Raw genomic sequence first — 26,064 nt, 5'->3', positions numbered from 1 at the left:
TGTTCATCAGTCAAACAGCTGTGCTCATGGATTTCCTGTCGCACCCCACCAACACAGTGCAATGCTAATGCACTGCCATGCTTTAAACATGCAGGAACACGGGCTGCTTGATCTAACAAACCCTCAGCTCCTAACATGGATCAGTCATGCTTGGTGCTCCGGACGGGGAAAGGGAGGCGTCTCTGGAGAATGTGAGTTCAGATCAGAGGGAATATGTTTGAAAGATGCTCAAAACTTACAAGGACTACGGAGAATGTGTAGTGGATGTGGTTCCCTGTTTCCACTGTTCCTGCAGGAGGAGAAAGATCAGATGTTGGTTGCAGGCGTCTGACACAGTCACACAGAAGCGTAATCGACCTTCACTTGTTAAAGTAAATGAGCTGATGGACAGCGTTTGAGCCACATTGACTCGTGCTTTGTGCTTTATGGGACACGAGCCTCGGCTCGACTCTCATGAAAGGACGCCTGCACATGCAGATGATCCTGTATCTGAGACAAACGCGGGAACAGATGAGCAAAGAAACAATACCTCGGGAATCTCCATCATCCCAGAAAAGCTCCCCAGCTGCCTGGCTGTTGTCATCGAGAGCGATGATCAGACCCATGGGGTGACGGCGGCTAAAGACACAGCCATAAACACACACGCACACACACGGCAGTTCAAACACCATATGCACATGTAGATGCATTTTAAATAATGAAACCACAACTTAATGCACCAGAGAACTTGGAGCAGAAGAAAAAGAGTTTGATGAATGACTAAATGAATGTGTGTGTGTGTGTGTGTGTGTGTGTGTGTGTGTGCGTGCGTGCGTACCTGTAAGTGGTGGTGACGTCAGGTCTCTGAGTGGGGAGGATTGCGCCTCCTCTGATGTGTAACCCAAGCTTATCAGCTGGCAGGTACATGGTGACGGCCATTTTACGATCTGACAGTTGTTCCATCTGTTTGTTACAGGAGTACAACAGAATCCATTAACCCACTGTTCCCCTACTGTACTGTACGTGCCTCATAGTAGGCAATACGACCCCATTGGTGCACCTTTGTAACAAGAGAGGTTAATTTAATTGGTTCTCTGGTTTTGGAGTAAACCTGGTCGTGGTCAGCATTAAATTATCACTGCTGAAACTCAGCTTGACTCTAGGCCCATTAACCACTCGAGGGAATGCATGCAAAGCATGTTTGCCACTTGTGAAAAATGGATCAGTTATTATTCTAGGCCCTTAAAGCTGATGAAATGTTTAATATACAGTAGAAAGAAAATATTAAATTGCTTAAAAGCTGATTTGCTGTACTGTACCTCCGACAGTACATCAACCAAGCTACTGGTGTACATACTGTAGTGACCTTTGACCTTTTCAGTAATAACTCTTCAAAATTACACTTCATCTAAATCACAAGTGACTTACAGTATATTATAAACCAAATGTCTGCTCCCTCAGAGCAGAAGAGTAGTTGATTGCTGTGATGGTTGTATGTGACTGGCATAAAGTATTGTCTCCACAAACAATCCTCATTGCCTTTGAAGCCAGAGTGGTACCACATCTGGACCTAGGTAACTTAACACAACCTGTAAGCTTCACTCCCTTTCACAGAGACAAAGCTGTGAGTCACCAGAAGAAGTTTTATAAGTTAGAAACAATTACTCTATTGTCTTGATCGAAGCCATCACACACTTAGGTATTGACCATTATTTGTCCTTTATTCATTTATTCATTCATTGCAGATTGCCGTGTGTACTGTGATTGCGTTTACCACATGTTCATTATTTGCCATTAACATTATCTGTCATACAAAGCTTCCATCACACACACACACACACCCTCATTCACCATCATTCTGTTCTCTATTCATCCATTGCTGATTATTTCATGCTCATTGTTTGCTCATTTCCTGTTCTGTTTACTTTAGTATTTTCACATATTTTATTCCTATATCCAGTAGTATTAGATTAATAAAACGTTAAAAGGAATCTTATTTTGTGTGCATTGTTCTACAGATTTAAACAGAGGTCACTGAACTGTGACAAGAATTTACAACATTAGAGACTGATTTGGTTCTATCAAGGAAATTTGTTAATTTGTTATTGTTAATAATCATGATTATCAACTCATTAAATTGACATCTGGCGTCTGACTCGTTTAATAAAAGCGTGTTTTCAGCTTTAAAACAAACCTGGTGCCCCAATTTCAAGGAATGTTAATGTTTCTGCATTCATATCATACTATTAATTTGAATCCACTACAGACTGATCCTGTTTAAAATATTCAATCCATTATTTTTGACACTGTGACTGTGCTGTTCTACATTTACTTAAGATGAGCACTCAGATTGTCTCTGTGTCTTTCTTTGCCGTACAGTCCTTTCACTCATTTCTCCAGGTCCAGATAAAACACGGTTAATTTGGAATCCTCTGAGGACCGAATCCTCAGACCAGCCTAAAACAATTTAAAACTCTCTTCTCTCCATCTTCTTATTCGCCTTCTACCTACTTCCTTTCCGACATCCTGTTATTCTCTCTTGTGGTGCTCTAATTCTTTTTATATCCCATTTTCCTCCAATCCCATGGTGTTTGTGCATGCGTACCACTTTACGCAGTACAGTAGAAATGGGTGTGCATGTGGGCCGGAGTTAGTGGAGCGTCTATAAGCAATTTCAGATCTTATCACCCCCTCATTGTCTGCCTGAAGGAGGTCTTCTCTAGCCTCGTCTTCTTTTCTTCTCCTCCCTGCTGGTCGACCAGCTTCCCACTCCTCCACGGTTATTGTCAACCTCCTTTCTTCTTCTCTGCTCTTTTGTCTCTGCCTTCCTGTCCTTCTTTCTCCCATATCTTATTACCCTGCTTTCTCTTTTATTACACTTCCACCCCTTCTGTTATCCCACCTTCATCCATCTGGTTTTGCTATTACTTCTTGTCTTTGTAACTTGTTCGTCATGGTCATTTTTTGCTACATCATTGCTCCTCTACCCTTCCGTCATCGTACCCAGATAATCACAGAGACCAAACGGGACAAGGGGCCAGTGGCAAAACAGCCAATCTAATCATTCATCTCATCAGTGGGCACTTTACATCATCACTATGGCGCCCAAATAAGGTCCTGCGGGAACTCAACTCTTCTTTTATCTCTTTGTCAGGGAGATCTCTCTCCTCTCTTTACTGTTTTCTCTTTCAGCATATGTTTCTCCCGACTCTTACTCAACGCTATCACCTCATCTCTCAGTCTGTAACAAGGAGCTTGAGGCGAGACTTCAGATAACACATGTTCCTTGCATGTGTTAATTGCACTAATGTAGCATATTATAGCCAATATCTAAGATATCACTTTTGTACAGATTTATAGTATGCTGCACTCTAGTACTGTAAATACCCTTAAACCACAACATGAGACGGCGAAAATTCTTACCGTCTCATAGTCGTACCACACAGCATCTGGTAAATATGCATCGGCCGTGTCCTTGCCCTGTAGAAAACAAGAACAAAACAAATATATGTATTAAACAAGAGCAAAACATATGTTTGTTATTAAATTGGAATTCTACAGGTTGGTCTTTTGGCACAGAGTAACCATTATAACGTGTCATGTTTTGTGTAAAGCTATGCCAGTGTTTGATTTCTGTTCGCAGTCAGTAACACTTGCTTCAGCTCGCTGCACCTGTCCTGACACTTAAATCGTACAAGGCTAAACACAAGGAGAACAGCTATACACCACAAAAGGAAGTGTGAATATTTCCTGATGCCAGACGGCAACTTAATAATAAATAAGAAGAAGATAAAATGTTCCCATCAGGTTATTTTAAAGCCACCTATCATCTGATATAAAGCTTCCACAAAGCCCTTGTGACATTTAATACTACAGGGCTGTGATGCAACAGATGATGGAGAAGACAGCATCAAGCGACGACTGATAGATGACAGCCTTTGATGGCTTAAGGTGGTGGACAGGCAAGAACAATCAATAGAGGAGCGGCGAGCCTTTGATAGCATTGTCACTTCTCTGCTCTTCCTGACAGGGCAGAAAAGAAGCGGAGAGAGAGATAAACTCGGCGAAAGAAAGACGAGAGGAGCCCTTCACAATAAAAGGCCAAGTTGTGAAATACACTTTGTCAGCAGTGCACTCTCCATCTCGCTCTTCTGCATCATGTCCTGTCCTGCTGAGGTCATTAAAAAAAACAGAGCTGAAGCTGAATAGACAAGCGAACCTTTAAAGCACCTAACATTTTTAACACGCATGAGAAATGCTCTGACGAGTGCAATATGATAAAGACATATCGCTGTAATGGCCTGCTAACCAAATAAGATGACTTAATGTCGTCTTTAGGGGCCACAGTCACACTCTGAGGCCAATCACCTGTCACAACTGCTGCACAGCCCGTGGGATAACAGCCTGGGGAAATAGATTCTCCCCCTATACCTCGTTTTCTGGTGTCTGATTTGCTCGCGGTGCCTATCACTCACCCGGCTGACTAATGGGAAGGGACTGCAGGACTTAGCAACGCTGCAAACTGTGATTGAGAGGGACAAGGCACGAGTTCCGTATCCTCATTTAGAGCACTGAAGCTCAGTTAGCCATAAGGTAAGATTTGATCAGGTAGGGCAAAGAAGCATGCTGGCACAATGATCAGATGAGCGCTGGGGTAGATGAGAGGTGAAGCCCGAAAGGGTGAAAAAAAGATATGGGGTGAAATCAAAAGGAATCGCAAGGGTGAGTCGACAGCAGCTGATTAAGAGAATGCAGATGAGAAAAGGGGGAGCCAATGTTTGATGAAAGGATAAGCTAAAAAAGAAAATGGGCAAGATGAGGATGAGTGGAAGTGTGGATGAAGACCAGAGGGGATGGCAGAGAGAAAGAGGGAGAGAGAGAAAGAAGGAGAGCAGGAGTTCTTGTCAGTTTATCACAGAGATCAAGGTTAAAGCATCGACTGATCTGAACGATAGAGCAAGAGCATCATTAGCAAAAGAGAGAGGCAGCCAGACAGAGTGATAAATAGAGAGAGACACAGAGATGAGGATAATGAAAAAGGAAAGTGATGGAAGGATGTGAAGAATTGTTAAAGATCAGCCCATGACCTCTCTCAAATACCCAACGCTATCTGTTCATGTGGCCCTTCACAGCCCGGTGCATCCATGACACAGTGCTCCCAACTCCTGCTCCCACCCCGGCCAGAACCGGGGCGCTGCAGCCCGGCAGCCACCCGTCCGACACCACAATGATGCAGATTCGTCCGCGTCACAAATGCCATTTGAAATCAGAGATTTTCACATCATGTAGCAGAGGTACAAAATGGAGTGGGCTGTGAGCTCCTTATTTCTCTAGAGTTGATGTTTGCTGTAAGCGGTTATATTGTATGGAACACCCTATTCTATAAAATGAACTGTGGGGGGGTTGCCAGTGTTGATCAAGTTCATCTTTGATGTTCTACTTACAGTATGTTCCATTTTAGCCCAAATCCGGGAGCTTGAACATGAGTAACTCGAAAGCTTTCTAACGCTGTTTTTGATTTCATAGTCGAACTCCCCCAAGCAGAGAGGAAAATAACGTGTGTTTTTCAATGCAGCTGTATACATGTAATTGTGCTGTGAATGACTGGTTTCGAACATGGAGCTGTCAGAGTGTGCCATGATGCATTAAGTGTGAATTGCAGGGCTGACTGCGTCCATGTCACACAGAGTTTTCAGACGGAAGCAGCATGTTAAAACGAGCATTTGATCTAATTCCTGAATAAGTTTGTCTAATGTACTGTAAATTCATTCATGACATTTCTGCACCATCGCGAGCAAGGTCATAATTTTCCTTTTCGAAGATTCATTTGTATATGGCAGTCATTTCACTCGATTCAATTATCTGGGCACTTTGATGCAGGGCACATTGCTTTTAAAGAGAAAGTAAATTAATGGTTTGTCATAATTGATGCGAGCCCCGAACACGCCCATCGATAATGGATTTATTTTTATCCTTTTCCATTTCTACTCGGCTTCTGGCCTTAAACAAAATAAAAAGTAGGGTCACTTTAGATTGCTATTTGTTTTAATCTTATTCATCTTTTTAATTGATAAAACCTGCACAATCCCCTCATGTGTCTTACCTTTTTCACAGCTAACAGTTCAAACCCTGATGCTGGGAAAAACCTGCCACTTTTGTAGTAGAAACTTTTCAACAATCACACTGATTGAAGTTACTTTATCCCCCAGCCCCTGTATAAATCCAATTCACTTTCCACTATTCTGTAATTCACAAGAGGCCACGCTAAATTGCTTATTAATCAGGCCACTTTGACATTACCACAATTGCTGCATAGCGCGCGCGCACACACACACACACACACACACGCACACACGCACACACGCACACACACACACACAGATGTAGGAGTATGCCCTTTTTAAACTCACACAGAGGCACAAGCAAACACACACAAGCAGGGACAAACACGCGCATACACACTTCTATCTACACTTCTAATCTGCTAGTAATGAGGTCAGTGCTCTCATTAGAGCTGAGAGAAAAGAGGGAGGATAAGAAAGAGAGGAGAAAGAAGGATGAGAGGAGGGGAGGGCAACAAAGAAAATCCCATGTCATGTTTTCCCAGTGGAGGTCAGTGTGTGTATGAGTAACTGAGCATCACAAGACATACGCATTCCTTTATGTGCCGCAGCAAAGGTAAGTTAATAAAAGAACTATACTGTTTTTGTTCCTTGGTTCAATGCACTAAGTCAAACAGTTTATTTAAAGGGCAAAAACATAGTGACATACAGCGTGTGAGTGTATGTGTGTTACTATTCTGCTTGCATGTCGACTGACCGGGTCGAGTACAGGTGTGATGAGCAGGTATTTTCCCCAGAGGAACTGACGGTCCACACCCCAGGTGGCGCGGTCTGCAAAGAACCTGGGGAGCAACAAATACCAGTTGTTATGTTCCAGTAAAATACACACACAAACCACCACTACCCTACTCAGTCGTTACATAACATAACATAAAAAGTATATACGTTTGTATAATTAATAAATCCAACATACAAATATAGAATAATAATATTAACAATACTAATAATAGACTTTATAGCAACTGAGTATTTACAGATCTTGCTTGTGTTTCATTAGTGTAATATAAGCCTTAATATATTCATCCATGTTGTATTGATCCGAACGCATTGACTGATTGGCTATTTGCAGTGTGCTTCACCGTGATTAGCTTAGTCTGTAGGCCAACGTCCAATCATATTGAAGCGCGGGAAGCGCGGTATTATGATCTACGCTGTAGCTGCTACTGTTTACCTTATATTCACGTAAGCTCTTTTTTTCTATCTCATGCCGTTCGGCGGGTTTAATTGAATTTACCTAATCCAAGACGGACGCGACGACATTTTTCCACCATTATTTCGGGGTGGGTGAAACACGTGTACAGTTTTTCTTGCTTGCTTCCTGCTTGTGTTGACATTCCTTAGCCTTTCGGTGAGTTATTAGCTCTGCTAACAGTCAGCGTGATGCTAAGCAGTTAGCATTTGGGGCTACAACGGTTACCGGTGATGCTGGGCGTTGACTTCCTGTGTTTTAATCCTACTGTTCTCGTGTTCACGGTCAACATGGCGGCGTAGTTGAAGTGAAGCATTGTGGATAACTTACTCGTGCATGACAGGGCGTACGACGGTCTCTCCTGTGGTGTGGGCTTTGTAGAAGAGCGTGTAGAGGTACGGCAGCAGCGTGTAGCGTATGGTCAGGTAATGTTTGGAGGTCCGCACCAGCAGCGACTCGGCGCCGTACGCAGCCGGATCCTGGGGCTGGAGGCAGAAGAGTGCGTTAGAGGCTGCTAAATAGCGAAGGAAAGTAAAGTTCTGATCTTTATTCAGAGTAATGGATGAGATGCATAATAAAGATCTTGGCAAAGGAATATGAGAATAGTGACGTAAATATTGTATGGGGAGAGTTGAGAGGGGATGAAAAAGTTGTGAAGAAATGCAGAAATAATCATTTTTAACGTGAGTGGATTTCTGTATGTCTGTGAAAATTGACTTCATTCAGGACTGTAGTAAAAGTGGACTCTGTTGAAAAGATCAGTAAATAAAATAAAACAGAATATTGATTTAGTTTCTATCACAGTGGAGTTTGAGAGGGTGATCAGCTGCTAACAGGCTCTACTCCTCTCACCAGGCTGTTCATTTATGTGTGTGTGTGTGTGTGTGTGTGTGTGTGTGTGTAGATTGGCCTGCATGGCTGTATGATGAGAACAGTGATTAGGGTGAAGCAAAGGTCACACATCAGCCATCTTGTTTAGTGGAAATTCTACTTCAAATTCATCATCATCATCATGTTTCTGTCCTCGAGCAAATACACCCCACCTCCTTCACACAAATTTCTACCAACCCCTCTTCGTTACAATGCTTTCGTATTTTTTTTGTAGTGATGGGCATAAAATTGTGATCTTGTAAAATCAGATCTTGTTTGGTAAATTCTAGTGGTGCCCAAGCTATAGTTCTACACTAATTTGTTCCATAGGATCAGGTTTGCTGTGGCTTCTAACCATTTATTATTAGTGATCATTATTCTCATGGTGGAAGAGGGAATACAGCATAACATTTATTTAGGCTCTAACAATGAATGCAGTGCAATGTGTCGCATGATTTGCAACCTGGGAATTCATGAAGCAACAGTGTGGACATGTCAGATTTATGATACTGACTAACTTGGTTGTCATATAGACACATGGTTTGAGTTTCTATCAGCGACATGAGACCAGGACTTAGACACAGTTGTTAAGTTCTAATGTTGTGACATCAGTGAACATGGTTCCTCCTTTCAAATGTGTCTACTCTTGCATCATTTTACAGCAGTTGGCTGTGTACCTAATTTGTGGCACATCATATTTTAACTTAACATAACTTAGCATAAAATAGCGTTAACGTCTTTTACTAAGCTGTAAAAATCCCATCTTAACCGCTTTCATTATTTTCCGATGCTGGGCTTATAGCTTGTTTTTTACTTCAGACTCAGATGTTACAATACCCACAACAGCAATAACGATTTTCAGCAGCTGACATTCCAAGTGTTAAACTCGAAATCAGATGTCCCACTGCTCCCATTTTCTAACACAGTTGTACTAGTGCTGGTGTGATGACAATCACCAAGGATACTGAAATAAGTTTCTATTTTTATCCAGTCGGAGTTAAAGTACCTATACAGTGTAATAAATAAAAGCTATGCCCTGCAGCCCTTCAGAGCAAACAACTGTTGTTTGTAACATGAATCAAAAACTGACAGTCTTATATACACATTGTAGACCAATATGACATTAGAGTACCTTGTAGCCCTCAGCGTTGTGGTTCCGACTGAAGGGGTAGAAGGCTCCCACCTGCATCCAGCGACGGCACAGCTCTTCAGTGGAGTCGTCAAAGAATCCACAGATGTCAGCTCCGATCTGAAATAGAGATCCAAAAGCAGGTTGACATTTAGCCAGACAGTACCAAGCATTTCCAGCGGTGTTACATTTGTAACACCGCTATGAGAATAGTGACGTCTGTTACATACAGATGTTTTGGGTTTGGAATGCATGAGCTTATATGGTGACAGTCAAATTAAATAAGTTGTTGCTTGCACTGTAATACATTTTAAGCCAGACCCCAACAGGTTCTGAGGTCAACAAATCTACTTAAACAAGAGGCTGGTGTGATAACTGGCCACGTACATTAGCTGTCTCTTAAAACGTCTTTTCTGGTGATATCTGTTCAATTCCATACAGATTTATTGGCAGTCAGTAGATGTGGGCAGTGATCTTTATTTACATTAATTGCACAGCAGAGTCCAAGAAAGAGCCTTTAGTCAAAGGCCAGTCCACAGGGACTGCTTTCCTTCTATTGTTTACTACTGGCCACATTTTACAACAGACTCAGTGGGAGGGAATCAATCCAAATCCCATTTCTCCTGCTCCCTCTTTGTGTGATTGTGTGTGTGTGTGTGTGTGTGTGTGTGTGTGTGTGTGTGTGTCTCCTGAAGAACCTAAACTCTGCTTGACATATTCCTGCCAGGATGTAGCTGGCATCTACGAGGCTACCTGATGCTCACAGCTGGAGGTGTCCACATCTGTTTGGATGTGTGTTTGACTCCCTGTTGTTTTCTTACTGCTTGTTTACACCCTGTGTTCTGCAGATATACATATGCTAGAAAGCAGTATTAGAAGTGATACTGTTCTTGAGTACCGTATAAGTTCTGTTCTGTTAGTGTGGTGGTCTGCTTCCTCAGACATTTTAATGTGTCTCTCTGCAGGTATACTCTCCTTCCTCTCTGTCTCTGTGCTTACGCCTGATCCTGGATCTAAATTAGCAGTTGAAATGTCCTTTAAAAGACAACAACATGAATCATGTGAACACAGGAACTGTTTTGACTAATCTAAAAGTAATTAGAGCTGCTGTATGACTGGCTTGAGTGAACCTACTGAGGTGTGTTTGAATAAAACCTAAACAAAGTAGAACATATCTGCAAAAATATAAATATTTAACAGAAGGTCTGAGTGAAACTGAATTTCATGATCTGATGTTTTAATGTCTGGCTGATAAACAGAATTTGCCCTTCTGTGAATGTTTGTTACTCACATAGGGAATCCCAAAGAGCCCAAACTCCAGCATGCCAGGAATGGCCCATTTGATGTCATTCCAGTTTGCAGCATTGTCCCCCAGCCAGTGACCTGAATATTTGCCCACACCTGGAAAGGAGGAGCGGGTCAACATCAGGGTACGGTTCCCCCCAAACACACGCTGCAAAGCTCTGCAGAGAGAGAGAGAGAGATCATTAGGATGAAAAGGACATTGGGAGAGAGACACTCAGCACAACAGAGCTTTACTGTAGATATCACAAACTCAAATCTGCTTTTAGAGCAGCACAATGGAGACAGAGCTGGAGCCAGGAGCACTTTCCTTCTCTTATCCTATTGTAAATTATTACATACATTATTATTTAGGAAATCAATACAGCATTGATTTCTATGACAATACAAAACCCAGATGATGTTTATAAAAAGTGTCTCCTGCCAATAGTAGATTTTAATTTTGGATGGAAGGAGACAATGGAAGGACAGGCTGGCTTCAATACCTAGAGTGAGTCAGCAAGTTGATAGGAGGCACCATGGTCTTCATGTGTATATACACACACATATATAAACTAAATATAAGCAATGTATTTGCATGATGTTTGCAAGTACATTCTTAGTCTCTCTTTTTCTGTATATAAAGTTTTGGCAACTGTCACAATATCATTGAAAGAGACGCAGTTCTTTTGCAGACACTGTACTGAGCAATGGCGAGACCACATTGAGGTAAAAGGGACCATCTGAAAGGTTACATTGGCATTTAAATCAAATGCTATTTATATTGGCATCTGTGCTACATTTGAAAGTCTATGGAAATGATGAATCAGCATAAAATGGCTGCAGAATTTTGAGATTAAGCTAAAGAGGTGAAGAAAAAGTTATTATACTGGCAAAAGCTACTAGAACATGCTGAGTTGAATGCCACCAATATTGTGACAATGAAACATGGCTACTTTTGGATTATACTCTTGACATTTATCTCTACATCAGGGCTGTATATTGCATTTGTTTAGCCTAGTGAGCTCCTCTATTCCGCTGTTATCAGCCATAAACCCATTATCGCCAGTGTATGTTGCTTCCTAATTGATGTAACCTCCTATACCATCACCATTTGTGCAGACAACATTAGAAATATAGAAACCCATCCCAACCTTAGCTATGTGTAAAATGAGCAGATGGGAGCTTGGAACCTATAGACGCTCCTTAACAGCTCTCAAACACCAGAGTGCTTTGAGTTTTGTGCTGGGCTTTCATTAACTTACTCGTATACCATGAGTATTCTTTGAACAAAAGTTCATTTGGTTCCTGTGAATCTTTACTGATCTGTGCTTATTTGCAGTTTTACTATGCAATATCAACATACTGTAACATATTGTACTGTAATTGTGGCAATATTTGAGCATGCAGTTTGTGTGTCTACATGTATCCCCTCACTTGTCCTAACCCAGTGTGTTGTTAAGTCAGCCACACCAGGATGTTTGTGATTATTTGAATGGAACGCAAGAAAGATTGTTGGAGTAAGGCACCAGGTATGAAAAATATTTTACTACTTGTAGCATGTGAGCACATTACTGGCAAATGACAGTTTGTTTTTTAGTATAATACCAAACTCTCAGACCGCAGGTTAAAGCACTTCTGCCTAATGCTTTTCTACATTTATTACTACAGTACTAATGTATCCCTGCTTTTATCTTATAATCACAATAATACCCCTCTGTAGATTTATGTAACTAATGGGCCCTTAAACAGTTTCAACAGCAAGCCCAGATGAGAATTTTATCCGCTCACCCTTGAAACTGGACCCATTAAAACATATTTCTGCACTTGTCACATGGGATCCAACTTGCAATTGGTCTACAAGACTCACAGGCTATGATTTAGCAGAAGGCATACGTCGCTGCGCTGGAATGAACTGACAGATTTCTCTGCTGCACTATTGCACCTGTGGTCTATAACTTTGTGGCACAGCATTTTCTCAATAACCTTTGATTCTATAAGCCTTGATGTTTCTTTTTAGAGATTTTGTGTTTTGACATCACACAGTGAATTTGACCTGAAGTGGTGGCAGCAAGTACAACCTGGCCAAACCTCCTTCTGTCACTGGTTGTGAATATACTCACTTTTCAGTAGCCAGGACCATAGAGTAGCCATAGAGACTGTGGACATCGTAATGATTTCCCCAGTCTTGTTTGGCATCCATACACAGAGTCTTGCTGTACATCAGGTTATCCAGAATACCTAGGGGGAGGGGGAAAATAGAGATTTAAAAAGTTGGTACAGTAGGTAAATAGGTGTGGCGTGGATGCAAAATAGTTCAAAGCTATAGAAAGAAAGACCTAGATAGATTTTGCAACAGCAAGTAAGAGCACAGCAAGGAAACAAGGGACAGAACAAAAGAGTAAGGAGACTAAGAAGTACAATAAAAAGGTGGCATCAGGGGAGCATGCCTTTTCCAGTTATGATCATCCTGTCTGGGACATAGTCAGAATAAAATGGCAGAAGAGTCATTTTTAAAACTCTCCTCCAGGGCCTCACTAGTTTAGATGAGCTTTCTGTGGACCTAAACTTCTCCTATGAGCTACTGTGGCTAATTCGTCAACTTGTACACAGCATTTCTGCTACAGACAGTAGGCCTATAACAGCTTCTCTTTTTGTAAAACTTTTCAAACAAACCAAAATACTTGTTCCTAGGCACTATCCTGTCTTACACACGTTCTACACGTGACAACTGTGTGACAACTGGACAGTTTCATGCAATTATGATTCAACACATTGAAAATTGTGTCTTACTTGGAGTGTATGGAGGGTAGTTGAGATTGTTAATTTCACAACCCTTGCTTGAGCCTTGCTTGAAGCTGGACACCTCATTCATGTCCTGGAAACCATATATTCTTTAATAATACATATTAGCATAAAACAGATTTTTGCAAAATGCATTTATTCGTCTTAATGATTGAGTAGTGATTCCAAGATTCATGTGCGAACAGACTGCAAAAGAGATTTATTCGCATCGAGCACCTTGTTTATAGTCTTATAAAATGACCTAGGTTGGCTCATCTTTGAAGTAAGACAGTGAATTGTGTGTGTTGCTGCTAACAAGTAATGAGTGAGCCAAATCCACATTCTCACCTGAGGAATCATTAACAGCATAATGTGAATTTCAGCTTGTTTTTTGTCGGCCTTGCTTCTTACTGGCCTTGGTGTTCGGGCCACAGTCAAAATAATTGCAACTGAAAATTATAAAGCATTTCAGCTTGTTGCCTCTGTGTATGGGGGGGTAGTAAGCAGCTAATCAGTAAATACACAACTCTATTTTAATGTATGTGTTTAAAAGTGACTTACAATCCATAGGGCGTCATGTTTGACCTTCTTGGAGAATCGCTCGTACTCGTCGGTCCACCAGTCGATGCAGGCGTCTTTGGTGTAGTCTGGAAACACGGTCTCTCCTGGCCACACCTGGGACGAAAATTATGGAATGTTCATATTTAAAATATTGCTTTTCGGTCATTCTGACACCAACAAAAACACACCCTGCGTTCATCATGTTACATTGTCAGCACATCGGCATCTGGAACACGTTTATTAATTGGCAAAACAATACTGCACATCTAAACAATAGAATGGGACATGATGTCGGTGTAGGGAGCACTGCTTCATGGAAATGTCAGAGTAAAAGCTTAGAGATGTGGATATGACAAATAAGAGGACAGAGGAGAGCTGAAGTAAGGGAGGATTGATGAGTGAGAGATGGCAAAGTAGAAAAGGAACAGAAGGACGGACAAGTTGAGGAAACGAACAAGAGAGGGAAAATCAATAACGCAATAGAAATTCCCAGACGTGCGTGTGTTAGAAGTCGTCCTTAATGACATGTATTGAGAAAAATGATTAATATACAGATAAAGGCGCTGATTTCCAGTCTGTGTGTGTGTGTGTGCTTGAAAGAGAGATCGCGTGTAGACTCCTTTTTGTAGTGAAATCTCAAGGTTGCTCCGCACCAGCTAACTTTAACCTTCGCATCCGCCAATTGCAGCCCAGTTTGCTGCAAAGACATGAATCATGCACGCTTTCGCTTCTCATGTGCCCACACACACACACACACACACACACACACACACACACACACACACACAGATTTATAGGCAGATGTTTTTGGCAGGTGGTCAAAACTCCCAAGGTCAGAGCTTATTGAAAGTAACACACGGTTACCATCATTCTTCTCCCAGTAATTTCTTCCATCCGTTTAAGTCTAGATTTTGTCTCTGGCGTCTCCAGCTGCTTACTAATACTGACACCGCAGTAAACACTCCCAACAAATCCGCTGGCATTTGTAGCCGTGTATCTCACTTTATCTTTATGAGTGTTTGTCTGTTTTTTTTATGCTGTTGTGTCAGTCTGCTCTCTCCATGCCATTACATGTGTATCTCCCATCCTCTACCTGTCTCCATCTGTCCCTCAGCCTACTTTGCTCCAGAGAGTCTTTCTACCTCCACGCCGTCGCTCCCTTTCCTGTGTTTACTTGGTAATCTGTCTTTTTTGTCCCACGTCTCTCACTATGCCTGACTTCTTTTAGTACCAGCTCGTCACTCTCCCAGCCTAAAAGACAGCCACTCTGTCTCCTTCTATACAGTATTTCCCAGTAATCTATTATTTGTGTCTGGTGTCTGTACCTGCCTTTCTGTCTGCCCAAGTTTCTGTCACGCTTATGTTTAAACCCACATAGTCTTTTCTTTTTTTTTTTTTACTCTCCTCCCCACTGCTCTGTTTACTACTATCCATATTTTTTGCCTCTGTGATCTGAGCAGCTCATTTGTGTGAGTGAGGTCCTGAAACATATACACCACCAGGAAAAAGCTTTTATCCTTATCTTGGTGAGCAATTAGCTGTCTCAAAAGAAGAATAAATACCAACCGGCTGCTGTATCTCCTTTATCTCTGACACAGCAACAACTAACGTCATTTTGCAACGACCCTACTGTTTGCCCAACCAGGCCACATAGCTGTATTCATATGGAAATAGGTCCAGAATCAATTATGATCATACCTGTGCAGACATATGGCACAAACAGCCAAGGATAATTTCTCATTTAGAGAAATAGACACACACAGATGCATTTTTATTCCTCTCTCCATCGCGCACACCCTTGCATGACTAGTCTGTGATGCAGAACATTTTCAGATTAAACACGAATGCAGAATCAATGCATATGTTTGACCTGTTATAAGCGGCATGAAAAAGCGATTAGCAGAGGGATGGGGCCTAATCGTGTGCGTAATCAAAAACATTGCGGTGAAAGCATGAACGCGACAGACTTATGCCCCCACCTCTGGCTCTCTCTGCAGGGGTGAGCTTTTTAAACATGTGCTCTGTGGGGAAACGGATCAAAAATAACCATAACACCAGATGCTTGAAGTTCCATTAGGGAATATTATAGGTTTATGGAGTCTGTAATGATCCAGCTATACACATTTATGTCATGTAGTATTTTCAAATGCAAATGGTCAAGCACTTAATGGCATGGCCCTTGTGATTCATAGATGCTTACCGGACTTCTGTGAATCATGGACTTTTATTTACATTCAGCAGGTTTGATGTTGGAGCATGCAACTGTATGGCTTATAGTCCTATTGTAGTGATTGTTATTTTAGGTAATTAAAAAGTAATTAAATAATTATTGTATGAGTTTGCATATTGGACTCCATAATGCACAGGTGGGCAACTCTGGTCCTCGAGGGCCACTGTCCTGCCGGTATTTCTCATTCCCTGCTGATTATCTTAAAGGAGTCATATCATGCTTTTCATTCTAAAAAATATTAGACTTTAATGTCTCAGTAAGGTCTCTGTAAATTTTCATCCCATAAAACCCTTTAGATCGTCCACACTGCCCCTGTCAATATGTTGTTTTCACTCCCCATCAGCAAACGCTGTGTTTTGTGGGCGTGTCGCAAGCGAAGCAGCTCACCACACCTCTGTGCGGAAGCGCATACCTTTTTTGTTGTTGTTGTTTTTTTTAAATTGGCTCCATGGATACGAGCCACCGCACGGTTACGATACAATAGGTGGCAGTAGTGCGACATTGAGAATGCAATCCACCGCAATCCTCCACAGAAGAAGACCCACTACAGGACTGCACGACATTAGCCAGCTGGTTCGTAGCGTTGTAGAACCATACGTCTACGATCCCGAATCTGACCCTGAAGCTGAAGAGGAGGCTGTTGAAGTCACCACATTTCGGCTGATGCAAGATGTGTCTCATTGGTAATGTCGCATTTACTTCAATTTAATTGATTTATGTAATTTGCAAAGCGACTAGCGGTTGCTAATGCGTATGCTAAATGGCGTGTGCAGCTTCAATATTCACAACACGACTTACCTGGAAAACTCTCGTTAATAGAAAACACTACTTTATCTTACATTATACAAATAAATAAGTTTGAGAGCATAGCTGAAATAATATAAATACATTTTACATTTACACATTTCACTGTTTTTGTCTTACTTGTGCTGCTGCTCTGACAATTTTATTTAAAAAATGTGCATTAATATTTAGAGCAATCACTGCATGACCTACCTGGGAACAAAAAGCATTGGTTCAAATTATATATTGACCTAACGTATTTTTACTGCTTTTAAATATGTTTTTTGTCATTCATGATAAATTTGACAGTAATATGTCTCTGTATCTAAAGTTGTTACAGGTATCTAGTCTACAGAGGCTAGTGAGCTGGTGCTGAGGATTCCTGGGGTGAAGAATCTGAATTGCCATCTCTTCATGCTTGGGTTGTAGATGAAGGCAGTTTCCTGATGGATAAAACACTAAAACACTCATAGTATGATTGATGTAGACCACCTGTAGAATAACTCCTTTACCGTTTGAGTAAAAATGTGTTTTTTGTGAGTGCAATACTCATTAAGAATTTTTTAAACTTTATTTATATATAATTTATGCGTTTTATTTATGGCCGCTTCAACTTTATAGCTTACCATATTAGAAAGAGAAAAACATGTAATTTCAATACTATGATTTCCTAAATAAAAGTGTTTTCCCTTCAGAAACAGAGTTCAGTGAAATACATAATAGTTAAAGCCAACTTTATTGTAAACCAAAAAAATACACCACTACTCCAAAGCTAGAACAAACTGTTACCTTCACACTCCAATGTGCAATGTATAGGTTACTGAGTTAATTAAGAAGTCTGGGGGTTTGAGGACGAAGGAGAAGCTTTTGCAGGGCCTTGCAGACGAAATGCATGAAAGTAGGGTAAACAGGGAGATGTGGTGATCCTTGTTCTCATCACTATTTGGAAGACTGAGCGGAAGCAGTCCTCTACCAGATGGAAGCTGTGGCTGTCCTCACCATCACCTCATCAAAACAAAAAGGTAGTGCAATCAGAATTGTAGATTAGTGAAATGTTAATTATGTAGGTCAAAACCTTCTCTAAGAACACACAATACCAGACAAAAAATGAAACCAAACAAGAGGACAGGCCTGTCTGTGCTAAAACAACAGATAAACAGTTGTTACAATTCAAATATAAAATCTAAACAGTATATACCAATTAAAATCTTCTATTACCTATCTTACTGTTGGTACATACAAACTTACATACCTTCACTCCTGAGCTGGGCAGCAGATGTCTGTGTACCAACAGTCTGCAGTGATTTCTCTGTTTGACAGCCTCCTTGCATGTGGGCAACTGGGATTTGCCCTCCTACAGTATAGAAAAGACTGTTACATTTACTGTAAATTGTATTGGTCCTACAAATATAATGGCTATGGTACAAGCTATCGGTAACTGACCAGATAAGCAGCAGGTATTGTAGAGATGTGACTAATTAAGCAACTAAGCTTGAAACACAACACAGTAATCATTCCAACTAATCATGTTAGAATTTGATAGAACAATGACATAACCCCAAATCACAAGTTGATTTAGGCTGTGACACAGGACGGGGTAATAACAAACATAACCGTGTTCATCTGCAGGTTCTTTTTGTAGCGATCGACCAGCTGTAGCTCTAAAGTGCAAAGGCCTAAAGGCATGCTAACGGCTAACGCAACACACAAACAGGAGCGGCAGCACGTCAACAGGACAAAAGCTCAATCCACCGCTTCCTGCCTGTCACCGATCGAAGGCCCATCACTATTAGCTGTTCCCCACACAGGTGTGTGATTGCACCAACTCAGAGTAGCACATTTGAAAGGGACAAAGGCTCGGTTGACTCACTGTAGCCGTTAGCGACGCTAGCGATTAGCTTGTCTCCTATGTGGGTTACTGCATTTTAAACAGACCCAACTAACATATTTAGATATCACAAGTATCAAGCACAAACTTACTACAGCGAGCTAGATCCACCGCTTCCTGTCTGTCGCCGCTGGAAGGGCGATAACGATCAGCTGTTCCCCGCAGGTGTATGTGATTACAGAAAAAGGACAGACGCTAGACCCACCGCTCCCTGCGTGTAGCCGCTCGATGCCGATAGCCATTAGCTTTTCTCCACACAGGTGTGTGGCTGCAGGAGCCCACATGAGCACATTTGAAGGGGACAAAGGCTCGGTCGACTGACTGTAGCCGTTAGCATAGCTAGCTAGTAACTTGCCCCACACATAGGTTACTACATTTAAACGGACAAACTAACATTTTAAAACATTATAAATATCAAGCATGTACTTACTGCAGTGAGTGGATGACGGACTTTAGGAATAGGTCCTTTTTTCCAACAGGAGCCGTGAAACAAATCCAGAATTGTACGCACCCTCGTTTGAGGGTGCGTACAATTCTGAATACGTATGAATACGTATGCACATACGTATAAATGCTGAGGCAGTGTTTCTGGCACCGGTCCGTTAAAAATAAAAGTGACCCACAAATCCTCACTTGTTGATCCCTTGGTGAAGTGAAGAGACTTTGGTGTTGGTTAGAACACCCAAGAACCGAACTATTTCTATGGGAGGACTTGGGCGCTGCCGTGCTGGTCTGTTCACGGTGAGTGAGAGGGGGGAAATGGCGGAAGTCCAGTTTTGGTTCGGGATCATTGTGGGGGTGGTGGTTCAGGATTTGCAAGGAGAACTTTCAACCAGTGTGACGACAACTGGGCCACGGCCTCAGAGTAGGTCGTGGCTGTTTTCATTGGATGAGAAAATTTACGTTTTCAAAATGTGAAAAAAGCAGGAAATGCATTTCTACCGTGCTCAGTGTGTGTATATGTGACCCATAGAGTCATAGGGACGCTCCAAAATGTCTAAAAAGTGGATTTTGCATGATATGGGCCCTTTAACCATTTGTCTCAGGTGTTTTTTTGTTTTTTGTTTTTTTTCAGCTGCTGATTGGCTAAACGACCTATCAAGGAAATCAGTAGTAGTTGCTACAACTGGGAAAGTTGGAAAACTAGCAGGACAATTCCTTTTGCCTAGTGCATAGGACCACTGTGCCTCTAGGGCAGGGGTATCAAACTGCGGTCCTCGAGGGCCGGTGTCCCTGCTGGTTTTCCACCTCTCCCATCTGATTACCTTGAACAGCTGTGTCAGTTGGCTGCTGATTGACTTAACACACCTGCTCAAGGTAATTTGCAGGCTCTAGAAAAGGGAGAGTTGGAAAACCAGCAAGGGACTGGTTTGAGTTTGACACCCCTGCTCTAGGGCATCCAGCAAAATTTATGGTAAAGTATAAATAAGGCTATATAGTGCATTAATACAACTTTAATGTATTAAACTATATACTGTAGGTACTAAAACTCATCTTACAGTTAGACATTCCCTGTGCTTTATCACATTGACGTGGTCCCATGTACGAGTAGGGCCATTGATTAACACAACACTGATGGGGTTGATCTGTGAGACTAATGATAATAATGGTTAATGCAACTATCATAATGTGTGATAAATAGTTTCTCAGCAACTGTCAAAATGTGATGGACAGATGTTCAAAGCGGTTTATTAGGACAGCAATGCACAGTGGAAGAACTTGATAAGCCTCTTGGCTTAAACTGTATTGATAATGGATAAAAAACCGTGCCAGAAGCAAGCTAAACGAAAATGTCAGCACATCTGTCATGGCTGATCTGAAAATGATCCAATCCATGATGTGATCTAAACCATGATTATCACTCACAACTCGAGCATGTACAAGTACAGAGGATATCCATTAACATCTGAAGAATAACAGTCATACTCTTACTGTACGCTCCCACTAATTGTATTTAATGTAGTTGTGCAGACCTCTGAAAAGCAGCTCACCTCTCCTATCAGAGGGGTGGTCCCATCCGATTCAGTCACCCAGACCTTCTTCTCATTCCCGCGGTCATAGGATCCGTATGGAACATCCCCGATCAGTTTAGAGGTAGCTATTGCAGGATCCTAAGATCAAAGGAATACATTTGTAAATTGATAAAAATAATGGAAATGTAACTATGCTAATGAAGTGTCAATGGAGAATTTTAATTATATTTCATAAAAATGCTTTTATTATAATTTAGAACATTTGACTTGACTTTTTTTTTTTTTTTTTTGCTATTTTTAGCCTGATAACGGATTTACAGTAGCATCAAGTTTACACATGAAAATAATCACTGCAGAGCGCCTGACAGCTGAACTTTGAACCCCAGTAACAGCACATACTGGAATTACATCAAACTGAAGGAAGCTGCTCGAAGCTGTTCTGAAAAGCTATACATCAAATTAACAACTTCAACAATTATGAGCTTTTTACCAGGATGAGGATGTATTTCTGTCCTTTCTCATGGAGGTAGTCAGCAAACTGAGGCAGCTCACTAAAACCGGTTTTATCATAGGTGAAATCCTTCTTCTCCTCCATGTAGTCTATGTCGGTGTACTGAATGTCCTGCATGGAAAGAGGAGAAGGGCTGGTTACTGTAGATGCACGTGTGATATTATGACGTGTACTGAATTATTCTGTTTTATCCTATTGTTTTAAGAGAGTGCTTTATAGCAGCATATTTCTTGAAAACTCGATAACACCAGAATGGTCATGGTATGTTAGTTTATGTTGTAATTGGAAAATGTTAAAATACTGTTGAGGCTTTGCTAGGATGTGTTTAAACCTGATTAACATTTATCATTAGTGTAATTACTTCAAATGACATTTAATCTTTCTTAAATATTCCCAGTCATACTTCTATCTCTGCATAGCCTGGACCCATCACCTCCAGGCTTATAAATATATTTGCATTATGAGCCTTTTACAAAACAGAAAAATGCCTTTTAGCCTTTTTATTTTGCTGGGGGGCTGATGCGAGTGCATACATCTTGGCTAATGTGTTGCGTAAACCTATGGAGGACAATAGGAACGTCAAGTCTTTTTTGTTTGTTTGCCAGGGTGTGACTTTATTCTTGCTCTCTGTATCCTGTCTGCCAAAATCTACTTCATATCTATAGAGCAGATGGTTTGGAAGGCTCTGCCAGATCGTTCCTCTAATGGTAATCAGCTCCAGACGTATTAGGCAGAATGTGATAATGCCCTCTGTGGTCTATCTAATGGTTATCAAATATGTCCCCGTGTACAGCAGGAGAAGAAGCAGCTGCATCATAATGTCTTTGGATATGAAAGAAAGATTGGAGATTATCACAGTGAAAAATTCAGATGGGTCGGAAATTTGTTTGTATTTGATGGCTGGATAAGACAGAGTTCAAACTGAGTGCTTGATTGGTGTCATTGCTGAACTGCATTGCTGTTTTACTGGAGAAGGATGAGGCATTTACCTTAATAATTAGAGAGTGAAAAGCATATCAAATATCAATGCGCTGTGTGCAAAGGCTTCTTACACTTACAGTACCGTCTGCAGACTCAGGCGAAGATAAGCAGCGCGATTCATTTCCAGGAAAATGTCAACCAGAACTGGTATTTATCAAGTGGCTCGGGATGGAAGAGGTGTTGGAGTAGTTTTAACATTCAGATCAGGATAAATGAGATAATGAAAGAAACTTGGTCGATTGATCTTTGATCAGCGCTAACATTCAGTGACGCTTGAAAAATAGTGGTCCTGGGATTGAACCTGTACAGCCCAGCAGACTCTCCATTATGTGACAGAAAGCTGGATTACCCCGTCTAAGCTAAAGGCCATCCCTATCACTCTGACTGTCTGTCGAACTCCTGCCTCAACCTTCATATCACGTCTCCACAGATAGTGTAGTGGTTAAGGCTCTTGCCTCTGGAGCCATACACCAGTGCATTAATAGTTCAACTATACTGGACTGTTGCTGCATGATTTTGCACTGTTGGTCTTCAGAAAATTCCATAACTCCTTTTTTAAATGTCTGTGTAACATTTAAGCTCAAATTCAAAGACCCGCCTTAGATTGGCACAAAACAGTATTTGTACAGCAAAGAACAAAATAAAGACACATAGCAGGAAAATACTCAAGTTTTCATTCTCTTAATGTAACAGACTAATGATGACCAGCGCTACTGGGTCTTATTGTGTCACATATGTACAGTAGAAACCTTTCCTTGCTTAATCTTAAACCCATTACAGTCCAATAACAGGCTGTGGCTGAGTTTTATTTTTATAATAAACTCAGACCAGTTTTGCAAGGTGGCTACAGTAGTTGGGCATTTCTTTTAATAAAAAAGGGTTAAATTCAAGAGAAAAGTATAGGGTCTTACGTATGGGAGCCCCACAGCTCGGTTCCTCTCCACTGTGTTCTTGACCTCATTCAAGCTGCCGTAGTTCCAGCGAGAGAGCTGGAAGCCCAGGGACCAGTAGGGAGGCATGACGGGTTTCCCTATGAGCTGGACAGTGCAGTTAAACATATTGTCAATTCATTAACCAGTGCAAAGCAACGTGCAAGCTTCTTTTCACAACTGACTGGTCACAAAACATTGATATTTAAGAAAAACACAGCTAGGCCTCACCTCTAGGAACTCCTGCACCACCTGCTCTGGTGTGTCACCAAATAAAATGTAGAAGTCAAGGACTCCTCCGATAGTCCTGTAGGTCACAGCTGGAGCAGGCTGGAGAGTCACCTCTGAAGAAATGACACAAAAAGCTGAGGAATTCCTGCTGTGAAGGTAAAAAAATCCTAAAGCTTGTGTTTGGACTAGTACCGATCTAAGCAAACCTCCATTCATTGTATGCATCAGTCAAGATTAAAAAAAAGACTGAGCAAGTTTGGATGGACATTCTTTATTTTACTGCCTTTATAGATCATTCATAACCATATTTACTCTGATTCATCAGCACGATTTTGAGGTCATTAGGTTTATTTGTTCCCCAAGGAATGTCTCTACAGTAGCTAATGGTTAAAGTGTCCTTGAACCACTGGATGTTTGTGCTCACCCATGGCGTTGCTGTTCATGAGGAAGACTCCGAATGAGTTTCCTGTCTCGTTTTCCAGACAGAGGAAGAAGGGATAGTGTCCGTAGATGTTATGTGTTCCCTGCAGAAAAGGCAGATTGAGGGCAGGTTGAATGAGTGTAAGAATTGTGAAATGTACAGGAGGGAAGTGGGACACTTAATGTACCTGAGAGGGTGACTTTATTGCCTAATCAGATTAAAATACTTTATGAGACAGATGGATGAGCATTTCATGTATCTGGGCCACACACATCTAAAGTAGACATAAGTAAAACCTCTAAACTCCTCACCCCATTAGGAAATGAATCCCTGGTGAAGATTGGCCATGTCTTCCAGTTCATGTCATGGAGAAACTGCCTGTGCACATGCTCACCCAGACCATAAACTTTGTTGGATGGTAGTCTTGCAGAGAGCTGTAGGTACTGGTCTGAGAACACCAGTGGAGCCATTCTAGTGTCGAACCTGAATGCACGATGCGAAGAGAGGGAGAGAGAGAGAGAGGGAAAGGTCATCACCGGGGAGTGAGAAGCCAGACTGATGTGAGAGCAAAGGTATGTGAAAAGTGAGTCAGAACAGGTGAGAGAGATGATGTGAGAGACAGGGAGGTAAGAAAGAAAGTGAGAGTGAGATGAAGTGAGAAGAGAGTGGGAGTAGGAACGAGACAAGGACGTGTGGAGGAGCTGAGCTGTAGAAACGGAAAACCAGGGAGAAGACAGGCCATCCTATCAAGCTCTAATAAGGCCTCTGGGTGACATTTCCTCAGCCTTCAAAACAAGACATATGCTGCTAGTTGAAATCCTACGGCTGCCTGTGCGGAACACAACTGCCAGGAAAGACGGAGACAAAGTGTATGACACAGTAAACGCAGTACAGTGAATGCACATTAGTTGTGATTGGTCAGGGTGGGTAGAATGACTGGGAGGAGCTGCATGTGGACTCAGTGAAAGCAGTGCTGAATATATGACGGGGTAAAGAACAGAGTGATTTACGCTCGCCTCATTCATCTCTCAATGAAACTGCTGATATCATTTGGCACTGACATTGTAATAAATGGTTAAATATTACCTTGTGTGTTTTTTATGGTATGAAAAGTAAATCTATGAACCCTGCCATAAAAATGCAATAGATTCTCCTCTGGCCACATGCTGCTCATGTGATTATTAAAATAGGAGTCCTCCAATACAGTACAATACAAAATGATGCAATTGTTACAATATTGGAAAATTAAAACATGTTTTGAAAAAAAACTTTATCATACCACTACTTACCATTTAAAAAGAAAGTTTCAATTACTGAAATGTTAAATAATAGGTAGAACTAATATATTAGCATGTAATTTAAGTGTTTAAAGAATAAACTATTGTTACACAGCAGTATTGACCTAGATTCCAAAATCGAACCAACAAAGATCAGCCTCTTTTAGCAGAATACTATTGAAACATCATTCTAGTGATGAGAAAGATGTTGTCAAATGTTTGTATTGAGTATAAGTGAGTGAATGCTGTTTCACATCAGAACTTAAGTAAAATATGAACCTTGACATTAGAAAACTCAAGGTTCTGTATATCACAGCAACACACCACGCTGATAATGCTGACAGTGTCAAGCGCAACTGACAGTAACAGCAATTAGATGAGTAAAGAGTTGCTAATGATCAGAGCAGTATCACTGCTTATGATTAAAGGTCATGCGTGACATGAGATACTGTCCACTGGTCATATCACCTGTCCTAATTATCCTGCTCTGCCATTTTGTGTGCAGTTGCTTTACACATTTCAGCGATAAAATATGATTCGAGTGTGTAAATTGCATTGATTCAGATTTTTAGACACTCAACACACTTAGCTTATATTCTGTACGTACTTTTTATGTAATTTTTGACATACTGTTTCAAACACTGACAAGAACAACTCGAGCCCATTTAACACAAACGCACAACTAATACTGGACTCACAGCACTTTCTTGTTCCCCTTCCTGTGAACCACGAGGCCAAAGGGTTTATGTGTGACCTCCAGTGTTTCGCTGATGGGGACGGTTGGGTTGTTCGTGAGGCTCTTGACGTGCTCATGGCGGACTTCAAACCTTTGGTTGTGGGGGTCATAGATCTAATAGGAAGGAAACAAACCACACACACAGACAGCGTGAGTGTAGCCCCCTCTCTCACCGTCACGTCTGGACTT

At 41.4% G+C, this 26,064-nt stretch overlaps 1 protein-coding gene and 2 long non-coding RNA genes across 12 annotated transcripts in view; 1 reads left to right on the top strand and 2 right to left on the bottom strand.

Annotated features, from left to right (window-relative positions):
- The window catches only part of LOC114868619 (sucrase-isomaltase, intestinal-like), a 51,389-nt gene that overhangs the window by 19,651 nt on the left and 5,674 nt on the right, over window positions 1-26,064 (bottom strand). For both annotated transcript variants that reach the window (XM_029172373.2, XM_029172374.3), the window contains exons 6-23: window positions 25,838-25,989; window positions 24,174-24,345; window positions 23,866-23,965; window positions 23,442-23,554; window positions 23,193-23,318; window positions 21,280-21,411; window positions 20,808-20,927; window positions 13,916-14,029; window positions 13,364-13,448; window positions 12,694-12,811; window positions 10,581-10,752; window positions 9,293-9,409; window positions 7,621-7,775; window positions 6,799-6,883; window positions 3,403-3,459; window positions 818-942; window positions 530-618; window positions 240-289 (exon numbers count right to left, since the gene is read on the bottom strand). In XM_029172373.2, coding sequence (XP_029028206.1) covers window positions 240-289; window positions 530-618; window positions 818-942; window positions 3,403-3,459; window positions 6,799-6,883; window positions 7,621-7,775; window positions 9,293-9,409; window positions 10,581-10,752; window positions 12,694-12,811; window positions 13,364-13,448; window positions 13,916-14,029; window positions 20,808-20,927; window positions 21,280-21,411; window positions 23,193-23,318; window positions 23,442-23,554; window positions 23,866-23,965; window positions 24,174-24,345; window positions 25,838-25,989 — 2,082 coding nt within the window. The remainder of the gene's footprint in view (window positions 1-239; window positions 290-529; window positions 619-817; window positions 943-3,402; window positions 3,460-6,798; window positions 6,884-7,620; window positions 7,776-9,292; window positions 9,410-10,580; window positions 10,753-12,693; window positions 12,812-13,363; window positions 13,449-13,915; window positions 14,030-20,807; window positions 20,928-21,279; window positions 21,412-23,192; window positions 23,319-23,441; window positions 23,555-23,865; window positions 23,966-24,173; window positions 24,346-25,837; window positions 25,990-26,064) is intronic.
- The window catches only part of LOC114868623 (uncharacterized), a 109,711-nt gene continuing 90,592 nt past the window's right edge, over window positions 6,946-26,064 (top strand). For 8 of the 9 annotated variants that reach the window (XR_008696577.1, XR_008696576.1, XR_008696575.1 and 5 more), the window contains exons 1-2: window positions 7,229-7,381; window positions 10,585-10,719. This is a non-coding gene — a long non-coding RNA (uncharacterized LOC114868623). Of the gene's footprint in view, window positions 7,382-10,584; window positions 10,720-26,064 lie in introns of all 9 variants that reach the window. The other variant, XR_008696578.1, reaches the window with a different exon arrangement.
- Window positions 17,646-18,692, bottom strand: LOC129605081 (uncharacterized). The gene is made up of 2 exons (XR_008696579.1): window positions 18,181-18,692; window positions 17,646-17,933 (listed from the first exon to the last, which is right to left on the bottom strand). It is a non-coding gene; the product is annotated as an uncharacterized LOC129605081 (long non-coding RNA).

This window comes from Betta splendens, chromosome 13 (assembly GCF_900634795.4).
Source record: "Betta splendens chromosome 13, fBetSpl5.4, whole genome shotgun sequence".
NCBI classification, from domain to species: Eukaryota; Metazoa; Chordata; class Actinopteri; order Anabantiformes; family Osphronemidae; genus Betta; species Betta splendens.
This window is presented reverse-complemented; position numbering and strand designations above follow the sequence as displayed.